We start from the raw sequence: 13,637 nt of genomic DNA, 5'->3' as shown, positions 1-13,637 counted from the left end.
CCGATCTGGTCCGGCAACTAGGCTATGCGCCCAATCTCGAGTAATTGAACTGGACGTTTATTCTTGGATCGAGGAAGTGCAATAATCTTGGACAAGCCGATCCCCAAGGAATACTAACTAATTCTTGTTTGTCTGAACCACATGCTCGACAACGAAAATTGAAAAATCACTGTATACAAAAACAATCACTAAAGACCTACACCAATAAATTATGGAAAACTATTATTTAAGAAATAAACGTTGTATGATATCGATATTTCATCAAATAATTGAATTTGAGAGTTCAAAACCAAGAACCGAGGAAAACTACTCATCTCGTCGTAACAACCATTTTGGAACTCGCGCACTGTGCCCGTGCAGCCGTGCATCATTTCACATATTATGTCATAGATCAGACCGAAAAACTTGATATATTATAATATATTATATATATTTTAATCTGAGACAAACTAATCCAATCTAAGGGTCAATTTCACCAAATGGTGATAAACTCTGCTTACTTAAACTCACATAAAAATTCAAACAAACTCCTTCTACCATTTGCTTTGTCTATGAAGTGAGGTAAGGAAGGTAAAGAAACCACAAAACACAGACACACTCCAGTTTAAATGAAATTAAGATGCATAGTCGACATAAATCGGCGAGTTGCTTTACTTAACGGCAGTCACTTCTAATCTCAGTTTATATCCTTCTTGAAAACGGCTCTAAGGGATCAGTTTCTCTTAAAAGCTGTGGTGATGACAATGAGACGGTGGGGAATGAACTCATGAAAACGTATGAAGGAATCCTAAAATCACAGGGAGTGCTCCGTGTCACTGCACCCGAATGAGGAAATCCTCATACTTCGTTCTACACATTTCTATAAGTTATTTATTTGATCTCCCACGGTGTCATGATCAACACCATAGAGATCCCAGAGCGATCATAAAAACTTGAAATTATTGTTGGCGATAAAGTAACTCAGAGTTTCTTCATCCGAAAGATCTCAAATTCATTGATATAATCAAAACTAAATCTTCTTAAAACACAAATCTCCGAATATTTTTCACCTGGATTTTCACTTCTACACTGACGCCTATAAGATTTTTGGATGGATTTCAGTTTAACTTGCTCCAGAAACAAACAAGAACGTTCAAAATCAAATTTCTCAGATAAAAGAATTCAGTATTCTTCCCCAGAAAAATCAAATAAAATCCCACCTAGTCCAAGATCCCAGAACAACCAGACATAACCTTGTGACACCTGGGCAAGCCAGGTGGGAAAGGTCACTAAAAATAAGTGTTACTTAACTTAATTTTTTTTTGGCTGATTTTTATATATGTTTTGTTGAATATAATTTGGAAGTATTATTATAAGTGTCAGATCCTTTCAATGGACCAAAACTCTTGAAAGACTCTTTGATTTTTTGTTTTTCTGGAATAACAGAATAATATTTTTAGGCAACCCAGTAAAAGTCCGGGAACGGCGCTGCCTATCTGTCGCACATCGTCAAGAACTTCTCTAATAGATGGCTAGACAGGAAATTTTCCTCTGAATGGAACATGAGAAGTGGTCTCAGGCTGTCGAGGCTTCTCATTGAGAGACCGTCCTCTGTACCTGAGGTCAAAAAACTCTTGGCTCTTGAGAGGAAACAACACAGTCTATAGTGACTGGAGCATTGACTGGCCATTTGTTCAATAAACACTTGAAAAGAATGGGACTGACTGACTGTTCCCTGTGCAACTGGTGGTTGAATGAATGGTTGAACATATTCTGTTCATCTACAGCAACCTTGAAGAGTTAAGGATGACCCACCTAGGAAACCCAACACCCACAATTCGTATGGTGAGATTGACTCCTCTCTGCCAACTTGTGGCGTTTTTGTCAGCGTGTCTTAGGGTTTGAGTCTCTCCAACTACAAGCGGATGAACAATGGGTCACTAGGCTTTAGTTCAGCCCAGTGAGGCACCGCACGTAGAAGAAGAAGAAGAAGAACCCAGTAAAAGATTTGTAACATTCACGAGATAACCACTGACATACAAATGATTCAACTATATCTTTGAATTTCAGGTTATGTATTTTTCGTTGTTTCAATTATTTTTACACTTCTTAAGTGTCTCTTTGGAAAATAATATTAATTTACGAGATTGTTCACACATTTCAATTTTTTTTCTTCCATGATTTTCACTACTATTTACAAACAACTCAATGTGTCTTAAAAATTACACAGTATAACGAAAAAACATGTGCTTTCATAAACCCATACTCTACTATACATTGCGCGCACATGGCACATACATATACGCAGCACATACACATACGCAATTGATTAAAATAGATTGTGAGCTTGAAAAAAGGAACCGAGTTAGTGAGTTACCATAGATATCTCACTCACTCTGAAACTTATGCATAGTGCTTATCCTAACTTCTAGTAGACTATGCATAGTGCTCTCGCGCTAATACTTACCTTAATAACATATTTCAAAATCAAACATGTGAAAATTAGTAAAGTTTATTCATTTTTTGTGAAGCTTTAAAGCTGACAAGAACAGTGTCTGACACTTATAATATAACTTCACAATAAGATTCTACTAAACATATATAAAAATCAGCCATGTGAATTCAAGTTAAGTAACACATTTTCAGTTACCTTTGCCACCTGGTACCTATCCAAGTGTCACTTGGCAAGCTCCACAAGTTCGCAAGTATTCAAAGCACATGAGACTCTACTGAGATCGTAAACTTTCATCTGTGAAAAATAGGTTATGTCTGATCGCTCTGGGATCTTGGACTACTAGGCTGCGATGCTGCTCGGCCAATGTGCGATTATGTGTGTTCCGACCATTATCTAATGTGGGATGTGATGTTTGTATGAATGATGATATAAAATTATAATTTTTCATTATGTAATCATTAGTTCTGAGTATAAATAAAATATTTCATCGAACATATACCTGTCACTAATACTATTATCCTTGTTCAATGATTTTTCCATCCTCTCAACTTTTATAGAAAATTTGTAGGTGCTGTGATCAATTATAATTGATCACAGCAAATCTGCAAAAATGTTCATATTCCGAATTAACATAAATTCAAATCCTGTCTATGATCAAGACTCTCAATTACTTGCTCGAAATTCAAGCACATACTATACATATTCTAAGTCTCACTATTTTATCTTCAACGAATTTTCCGAACCAACAGCAACTAGTCACTAAAAACTTTATGTTTGCTGTAGGTATTACACCCAATTTTTTTTGGGGAACTATCGATTTTTGCAGCTGTCGTAATCCTCTTGCAAGGCTTACCACCAAAGCATTGATTTTCTACCAACTCAAGACTGAAAAAACGATGAAACACGTTACTATAACGTAATTATATTATTCGTTTTTTCTTTAGTTGGCCCATATTATTTGTCGGTACTATGAAAAAGTTGAAAACAATCATTATTTTCAGGTCAGAATGAGATTTCCATTTGAACTGAGCCCATTTAGAAAGATTTATAGAAAAGATAAGTGAGTACTTAGCAAAGCTCCCCAGAGCAAGAAATATTAGATACTTATTTCACAGTCATTCACATTTTTACATTCATTGAAACTTCCTTATTATTAACTATATATGTAAGAAAAATCGGTATATTTCATTTCATACAAAGTTCATAAAACTTGTAATTCCTCCAACACAACAGAAATCAGATGATATAATGATGTAACATCCAAAAGTCCATTAAGAATTATTTGTTTAATTTGAGATTGCTCGAGTGAATATTTATATCACACATTAGAATATCTCGACTTTTTCACAATTCCACTATTGAAGACATAAAATATACTAGTGAAATGGTGAAAGGTTTCTTTGATGTTCGAGAATTCTCTTCCATATATTGCTATACAAAGGAAATAGTGAAAAGAACTACTTAAGGCACATGAAGTTAGAATAGAATCTTCCTCGTTATGTTATTGCTTTAACTGTTTCATATTGCTCAAGTATATAACTGGCCAATTATCTCCGTCAGGAAGTTTGAAAAAAAGGTTGTGCTTGAGGAACCACTTGGTACAGTGAATAGAGTGCAATATCGGAAAATACATAAACATGAAGAAATAACTTATGAAATTGTAGAAAATCAGTCTTATTTACAAGCTTATGATAATTACATTACAATTATTCAATTCTCATATACCTTTATTATGTTTGGACGTTTTTGTTCAAAATATATATGACTATTTACATTTTGTGGCCACCAAAATTGCCAAACATTTTCATTTGCTGTTATTTAGAGTCAGTAGTTCATGTAGCTTATCTGAGGCAAAATGTGGAAATTGGTGAAAAACAGGCTGGGAAGTGCCAAATTATTATTGAAAGTATTTGAAACTTTCGATAACATTAAATAGTATTCAGTGAAATCTATCTTGTGGGCTATCGAAATACATAAGGTGAGATCTTGCAATTGGAATACAAATACGGCTTATGCAGACAAGGTCGTGAAAGGTTTACGTTAGGTAGGAGCTAGATGATATAGCCCTTATTGGAAAGGATATAATTAAATGGATATTATCTGTATCTATTTGTTTCATTATCTGAATAAATCTTCATCAGCCAAAATTTTTTCTAGCAGACCCTTATTTTTGCCCTGTCTTATAGGCTTAAGCTTTGTTGCAGCAACGTTAATTATAATTTGATGATACTTAAAAACTTTAATCCTCCATTAATCGATGTATACAGTGTGTACATAAAGTATGTACACATGTACAGATAAAGGCAAGGTAATGTGCCCCTCTTGAAAAGTAGATCGACATGTTCCAGCATTTTTTTGTTTTAAATCCCACTGCGAAAAAATTAATTTATTCCATACTTTATATGCACATATTATAATCCGTTTAATGGAGAATTAAAATGTTAATGGTAAGTTAAATGACAGGGCGAGTCAACAGTATATTCTTGAGGTCAAAAGAAGCACTTTTACTTCATACCATTTTTCACAATTCGGCCCTGATAAAAAGATATAGCTACATATTTTGAGTTTTCATAATGAGCTGTGCCACTCCTGGAAAAACAAAATAACCTACGGAATAACTAGCTAAATCTGTGACACTAAACATCTGTGGATTTTTTAACAGAGATAGAGAAAATGTGAGGAATACTTTCATGTTACAAAACGTTTAAATATTCATTAGATAGCGTCCAAGTTTCAAGAATTGGGTTCATTGAATTTTTGGTATTTTTATGGTACGTAATGATCATAATGAGAAAACTGGAAGACGTGGGTGATATATGTTTTCGAAAAAGATTAATCAAATAAATGAAAAACTATATTCCGAAATTCATTTCATTCGCTTAAACCGTTCGAGAAATAAAACTGAAAATTAACATTTTTTGATAGTTTTTCAACAGCCTGTATCTTTTAAACCGAGTAGATTCGAAAAATGGTAAAGGAAAAAAGTGTTTCTTTTGAGCTCAAGCATCTGTTTACAATATTTCTACGAGTCAAAGACTCACCATGTATCATTGAATTTTCTGCACTGGGTCTATGTATGGAAAAAACGCAAACCCAGACCCAATAGAAAACTAGGGGAATTTTTTCTATTGAAAAAGGTGCGTCCCCTTGAAGACGCTGTTTATTGAAATAGACTTCACTGCTATTCGATGTTGAATTTGGCTTATATCTTTTCTCATATTGATGTTGTTTTCAGAGGATGAAATATTTATAATTTTATAGTATACGAAGTTGTGTGGATTGAAATTTATATTGTAAAAACGTTGGGAAACATCTTGAAACACCTCTATCTAACGGTTACAAATGTAACCGAATTTAAATTGGAAAAAATGACAAGGAAAAAAATATTTTTTCGAGCCAAGTAATTCATATTTGAAACACAACAAATACCCTTTACCCTGTATGTAGATTATGACATTATGAATAATAAAAAGAATACTCCTTCGACATTTCACCAGAAAATATCAGGCAATATTTAGGAGAAAATGTGTAAATTTTAAGCTATAGATCGATGTGCTAAAAATACAGAAAACGTCATCACATAATGCAAATTGAACTCTAATACAAGAAAAAAAAATAAGGGGTGTTACTCTGGATTTTCCTCCTATAATTTTTTCATCTTGAAGTTTTCAGCTTATTCAGCTATATTTTGTATATAAGATTCTGCAAATACAACTTATTATGTCGTTTCTAGGGATAGGTATCTGACAACCAAATCCAATCCACTAAAAATGAACTTAAACATCTACAAAATCGCTCATTTATTCAATATTGCATTCTGCTTTTATTTTCTTTACTTAATGATTGTTCGATGTTTAGAATATACATGTGATGGTTCCCTAAGATCCTCAACTATTCTAAGCCTATTTATTTTCAGGAAACGTTAATTTTTGCTTTTATCGAGTACGAATTTCAATTTCTGGCTGATAGGTAGCACCTTACCCCAACAAATCAGGGCTTACAATAATTAATAATCGGATCAGGTTGAAATTCACAAACAACATGATGATATTAAATAACCAATTATATTTTCTGTAAAATTTTTGTTAGTTAATTGAATAAGATCAAGGAACACTATAACCATTAGTAACGATAATAACTTATGATCGCAGTATGTTTTTAAAACGATATATTTTCTTTTCTTCGGTTTGATAACGAATCATTAATTATTAGGTGATTACATCTTTATACTCTTATGGAACAAATTGGACGCTCATATAACTTCCAATCATTATTGGCCATTCAGTAAAGTGCACTGTTTTCCATTTAATTTGTCCGCAGTAATAAAGTTTGACATGATTTTAATAAAAATATCGTGACTGTTCAGTTAACTAAGTGAAAAATCATATGACTCACCAGGTGAGAAAACTATTCATCATATCATACAACATAAATTTCAACCTGATCACTTCATCCAAATGTAATTGAATGAACTTAAACCTGGTGGGACTATTACGTTTAGTAATTCCACTTAATCAGAATGTCCATTTCCAGTTGTTACAACCATTTTCCACGAATCCTGTCGCGGTGATAACAGTTCTCCTCTTTTGTACTTGGCTCTTCTGCTCCTGTTACTTCCTTGAGCCGACAACTTACCAATACTACTGCTTTTTCTTATTTCGTGTCTTGGACTCCTGTGTTGTAAAAGAGGCGACGTGGCCTTGGGAGAATCTTCTCCCTCGCTATCAAAGCTGTCAGATGGGCTCCCTGATCGATCTCTATGTTTCAAACTAGTTTCTAATCTTCTTAGGAATCTGAAATTGAGAGTGAATAGTTGCATCACATATAATAATTTGTTCAGATGCAGCATGCAGATCAGAATGCCTTCAGCATAATCATCATTAATTTGGTTTTTATAAAGTTAGTTTGATAGGTTATCGATTCGGTATCTTTATTTATTGCTAGGATGGGGAGTGGAAAATATTCCATATACAGGGTGTCTGTATACAAATGCGAAGGACTTAGGGAGATGACTCCTAGATGAAAATAAGCAGGGCTAGTTCTTATATTTTTTTCGAAATCGACCTCCCTTCCAAGATACAGCCTTTGGAAGGCGATGACGATGGCAGTTTTTAATTTTTTTTTATGGCACTGAGTCATAAAACTATACATAATATGAAGCACACTTCATTATAATAAAGTTATGAAATCTAAAAAAATTGTGTGAGTAACATCTACTTAGTGCTTCATATTATGTATAGTTTCATGACTCAGCTAGTGTTTTTAGAACCCCTAAAAAAATTAAAAACTGTTAACTCGTCATCGACTTCCAAAGGCCGCATCTTGGAAAGGAGGTCGATTTCAACTCCTAATATATTAGGAGTTTAAAATAACAACCCCTTATGATTTTCCTTCAAATATTGTTTTCGTGGGATAGATTTTCGAAAAATAAAATTCTCTTATGGTTTCCCATTCTATTCTGGAGAAAAAAGTCTATCGCAAAATTTCTATACAGTCGATACTTTACTCGGAATAAATAAAGTATCGACTAATTTCGAAATTGTCATCATAGAAATACCTTGTTATTTTGACAATTGTAGATTAGACTGGGATTCTACATTGACCTTGCTCTTTCGCATGTGTGGCTAAGCTTCTCGCCTTTATCTGACACGCTCGAGTATGGACAAGTAACGATTTTTTTTTACATTTTCAAAGGACCGCTGTGACCTTGCGTCACGTTCAAATTGTCAGTCCTTTGAAAATAGCTTCCTTCGGGTCCAATTAACATATCCTCCAAAAATCTGAGACGCTGGAAAAATTTTTTTTTTACCATTTTCAACTCTGCCAGTCCCACCGCGCAAACTGTCAGATAAGCATGAATTCATTATCAGAGACACGTAGAGCATATACAGTATCTTAATCTGACACGCTCGAGTATGTACACCTGACGATTTTTTTTTACATCTTTGAAACCCTGCAGACGCTTTCCCCACCGCTGAAAGTGCATACATCATAGAACCTTTTTTTCCTTTTACCATGTAATCTTCAAAATCCACTAGGTCTCCACGACGCTCGAGTAAATCCCGATATAGCATCGTCGGCTCCCCAACTAAAACCTACACAGAACACAATTGATTCCCAAAACTCTCACAAGCTGTTTGAATAGCTTCTGAGAAGTAACACCTTGGTAATTTCGCATATAATTAAATGGTCTTTTTCTGGCAGATAGCAGGTAAATCATAACAGGAGAAGGAGGTGACTATACTAGACTTAAAATTTTCGAAATGATTCAATGAGCTCTACATGTTTCGTGCTGCAATGAGCTCATCCTCAGGAGCAAAAATCAATGAAGTCAAGCTGAAAATACAAGTCAACCTCAGCTCAACTCATATTGAAGATTTTTGTGTGAGTATTTTGAATTGACTCTAAAAGTCACATGACTTCCTACATTCTACCTTCCCGAAATCAATTTTTATTATTGTACGTTATTTTTAATTTGCTTATTAATTTTTGTCACTGTATGTTATTTTAATTGTTTATTAGTTTTTTATAATATGAACCTTTACATGAGATAGTTTGTGCTGAGCTTCATTTATATTTTCAGCTTAACTTCATTGATTTTTGCCCATGAGGATGAGCTAATTGCAGCTCGAAACATGTAGAGCTCATTAAATCAATCTGAAGATTTTATGTCCGGTATAGTCACCTCCTCCTACTTTTACGGATTTCCCAGACACGAGGACATTCTCGATGTTAAGGTAATATCATGTTTCATTCGCAAGAATAATGCGTGCTAATATTTTTGTGATATTGCATCCCGTTCCATAGGTCCGCTCAGGAGTTCGATTGAAAGCTTGTGCTGATCGAGATCAATATACAAAGTGTAACGATTAATAAAAAGCGTATGACTTTTAATCGCTTACTAAAAAAAAAGATGGTTCAAAAAACGGAACAATTTACCTGATTTGATGACTGATGGCTCTCAGTTTACTTAGCTTCTGACATTTCTTCAGTTCTTGTGACTTTGGCATTGTTTCTTCAGATATATCCTGAAATGAAAATATAACGTATAATTTTAGTGAGAAAATTATGAATTCAAAGGTTGATTTATTTTTATATTGGGAGAACTATAATAAAGCTTCAATAGCTGTAAGGAATGATAAATAAGCTTTCAAAATGGGATACTATGAAATGAGATTTGAAACAGAGCCAGAAATGTTGAACAAGCCCTACACAAAATTTGATAGGTACCTTTCAGTAAACAGAAGTTTGCTAGAAAACACGAATATTTATCATAATAGGCTATTACATTGGAAAGACTTACTTCTGGAGAGTTAACTACATCTAAACATTTAGATTTCTTGAAATCCATCCAGTCTGTCGAAGATGACCACCGTATTGTATCCGTACTAGGACTGGAAGAAGATAGTTTGACGTCTTTAGTTGACGTAACACTATCCGAGCTGGATGAAGATGAAATAACTGGATTTCTTGTAATTCTACGTTTTGGACTCAGCTTTCGTGGTGGTGGTATCTTGGATTCCTTAGTAGGTATGTCCAAATGATGATGTAATGAAGATGATGTGTGTATCGTTTTTGTAGGACTCGGCGTCTTACAGTTCCTCAATACTTTTTTCTCTCTCCTCTTACCGGATTTCTTCATCGGAATGATAGTTGATGATGTACTATTTCCACTACTCTGAAAGTCGTACAATCCATCAGAATCGGTGAAGGATAAAAGGTCTCTATTTTTTCCATAAAAATCTGGCGAAAATCTACTAGTCCGATCACTTAGTGGGCTCTCGCTTCGCGAACTCATAGGGCTCAAATGTTTTTCGTCGCACTGTACTACTATTGAAGGTAATTGAAGTAAGTTTTTTGAACTTGACGAACACGGAATATTTTTTTCTGTAACATTGTCTATACTTTTGCACTTGGGTATTACTGGAACAGGTATGACTATATCAGATAGGTCGATTAAAACTTGGGTAACATCGCCACTTTCACAACTCATCAGCATTTCCAAGTCTTTGGCACTTTTCACCTTCCCTTCTTCGATTTTCTCTTCTAAATGGTCAGTGCTAATGCCTTCGTCATTCGATTCTATCAATGGATCATCCGATAAAGTTTCAGAGTCTGATCTACCTCTACGCTGTTGTTCTTCGTTCACATTATTTTCCAAATTGCTTCCATCACATTCTGGGTGATGAGGACTCGTTTTCAAAATTGGAGAAGGTCTCCGGTGAGAATGGCCAGAGCCAGGAGGACCTTGATCTTCCATTTCAGATGGACATAAGGGATTGCTTGAGCCACATCTTGATGGTCCAGGACTTGCCATAGAGCTGTATCCAGAAGAACTAAGATTAGATTCAGATGCGTGTTGTTCTCCGCGAGTTCCCATAGAAAATGGACTCAAATAAGTCATTCCTGTTTTGCTTGCCCCCAGATGTAGTGAATTCTTAACAGCAGGAGATATTGACTCAGCGTCTGACTCAGCTTCACTCATGTTACAGGTGATGGTGATCATTGGTGGACCGCACGGAAGATCGAGGGAAGTTGGTTTATCGAATTCCTTTAACAATTTTCGTTGTTGTTTCGATGCAGGTGGGAACTGAAAACGGTTAGTTCCATCAGATTTGTGAGGAGGTGGAGAACCCGGAAAATATATGGAGGGAGAATGGCAATATGTTGGGGAAGGAGTTTCTATCATCAAAGTAGGAATCACAATTTCGGTAGCCCTAGTTTCTTGGTTTGAATCGGAAGTTTGTCCCAGAGGTGGCGGTCGAGTCTGAAAAATATAAAAAAGTCTACAAAGAGCAATATGGTGATGAATTGTTACCTTAGTTTTATACATGTTCTGTTGCATTACAGCAACTTCTTCAACAATGAGTCCATCTTCAGCTTGAAGGTCCACGTTTATATCAGGGCTGCAATGCATATCATCTTCATCGTCGTCACTACAGCTTATTGAAATATTTGGCAGTTCAACGCTTATCTTATCGTCACTCAAGTCGTTGTCTTCTATAGAAGAATTCGCTGCACTTCTACGCATGATCGGAGTCAATGCAGGCGATGGCATCGGAGTAGGAAGAGGAGTTGGCAACTCCCTTATTGGAGAAAGGCACTTATTGATTGTGCTAGGTATTTCCAACAAAATAGTGGGAGGATGCAACAAATTACTTCCACTACTTGGGAATTTGTGTGCGCTGAGTGAATCTAATACAGGAATTTCGATTGTGCTTTGAGGATTGTGCGCATATGGAACAGGGCTTTCGGGTGCACCGCTAGAAAATGACACTGGGGTGTGAATGGAGGATGTTGAAGATTCGTCGTCTCCAACAATATCATCCTGAGGACTAGAAGCGGTGGGAGTGGTTGATGGAGACACTTTCAATGAAGGAGGAAGATTAGCACCAGCAGAGCTTGATGAAAAGTTTCTAAACATTGCTAGAATTGAATCAGCACTAGTTGGCTTTTGTCTACCATTCGGCAACTTGCTGCAATGTCTTCTGATGAGCAAATCTGAAATACTGGAGCTCAGAGCACTGGGAATAGCTAAGTCAGAGCTGAAGGAATCACTACCTTGATTACTCGACGTACTGTTCGGTGATCTGGTGTCTATACACGGGGACGGTGGAGTGCTAGATGGTCTCATAAATCCACAACCAAGTTTATTATTCTGCATGATACCCAGTTCCATTTCTGAACCAGAGCTCATCTCGGCAGATACTTTGTTTAAAAGTCTTGCAAAGTGCACTTTTTTCTCTAATTTCGGATCATTCAAAACGGATTGCGTTGTATCGTTTTCGATGAACTTTGTCTCTTTAACTGTTAAATGGTGTTCATCTTCTGATGCTGCGCAGTAACCAGGATTTCTTTCATTCATTTGCATAAGCTCACCTAAACTTACTTTTCTAGATAATTGCTTACTATTGGGCGATACTAGTTGTTGCAGAATTTGCTTCTTCTCTGCTGCATTCTTTTTTGTGGGAGTTGAATTATTTCGTTTCTTCTTGGGAGACGGGGTTCCTGTAGAAAACGAAGACTACATGAGGATCCTCATTTTGCTGGGATTCTATTCGTAATCACGCAAATTGCAGTCATTGTATGATAAGTTTGTTGATTACGAGCAAAAATAACTTGATATTAGTTTTGCCTTTTTACTGAAGGATCAGAATGTTGAATGTGTTCAGAGATAATTTCGAGATCTGTTGCTTCAGAATTGAAATGAACTAAAAACTGAGTGTTTTATACAAATACACCACCTACTGACATAGTACATAGTTGATTTATTTTTCAAAAACTTTCGAATCAGAATCAATTTTTGCTTTGTAACGTGTGTTTGCAAAAAAATTACTTCTCCAACATCATTTTTCTACCGTCCGAAGATTACCACATGTTTCGAAATATAGATTTTGAGTTCAGTGAACCATAACTTCAAAGTTCCTTCAAATTTACCTTGTGCATTTATTTTCCTGCGTTGGTTGAAAACAAAATAACCTCAAAAAGTTTTTAACTAATGCGACTTAAATATCGAAATATCGTCAACTGGTATGTTTCATAATAACGTTATACAGGTTGACCACTTGATAGGAGAGGAGAGCCATATAGAGTTCTCGAACCTTTAGCATAATATTCCTTATATTTTAAAGTTTTCTTTTTGAGCTAGAGGATGGGTCTTCTTTAATAGAAAGTGTATTAGAAAATTCAAATTTTCGAGGAAAAAGTCAATATCAACCAGTTTCTCATCTTTCAAATATTTTCATTGCCCAATTGATTATTGTATTGATTTTGTCGAAGCATTGCTCTTTTAATGAGCACTCTTTACTTTTATATACTTATAATATAACTACATATTACATTAAATGTTAACCCAAAAATATTTTTTATTGAGTATTGAGTAGATTCACAAGAGGGGAAATTCAGGAGGTGCGATAAGTATGATGTGTACACGTACACGCAATATTGAAACTGGTATGAAACAGTAATATAAAATAAACTTGTTATTATGTCACTCTCGAGTTTACTAAGTATGGACAATACCATTACTATTCGGCACTTATTATTTCACACATCATAATAGAATGAATAGTTTTTATATGCACTTATTTGGTTTGATCTCTTCTAGTTGATTCATCTGAAAGTTGAAAAAAAAACGGATACATTCTCGATGAATTTAATATTCATTAAATTTCGCCTCATATAAAATTCTTCTCAAAATTTC

The 13,637-nt window shown here is 35.1% G+C and overlaps 1 protein-coding gene across 2 annotated transcripts in view; it reads right to left on the bottom strand.

Moving 5' to 3' along the window:
- Positions 1-6,750: 6,750 nt before the first annotated feature.
- LOC123322609 overlaps positions 6,751-13,637 on the bottom strand; it is a 37,636-nt gene continuing 30,749 nt past the window's right edge. Inside the window, exons 5-9 of one of the 2 annotated variants that reach the window (XM_044910564.1) lie at positions 11,996-12,442; positions 11,253-11,935; positions 9,738-11,201; positions 9,374-9,462; positions 6,751-7,227 (exon numbers count right to left, since the gene is read on the bottom strand). In XM_044910564.1, coding sequence (XP_044766499.1) covers positions 6,945-7,227; positions 9,374-9,462; positions 9,738-11,201; positions 11,253-11,935; positions 11,996-12,442 — 2,966 coding nt within the window. In that variant the 3' untranslated portion in view covers positions 6,751-6,944. Of the gene's footprint in view, positions 7,228-9,373; positions 9,463-9,737; positions 11,202-11,252; positions 12,443-13,637 lie in introns of both variants that reach the window. The other variant, XM_044910563.1, reaches the window with a different exon arrangement.

The sequence above is a fragment of the Coccinella septempunctata genome, chromosome 1 (genome assembly GCF_907165205.1).
Source record: "Coccinella septempunctata chromosome 1, icCocSept1.1, whole genome shotgun sequence".
Classification (NCBI taxonomy): domain Eukaryota; kingdom Metazoa; phylum Arthropoda; class Insecta; order Coleoptera; family Coccinellidae; genus Coccinella; species Coccinella septempunctata.
This window is presented reverse-complemented; position numbering and strand designations above follow the sequence as displayed.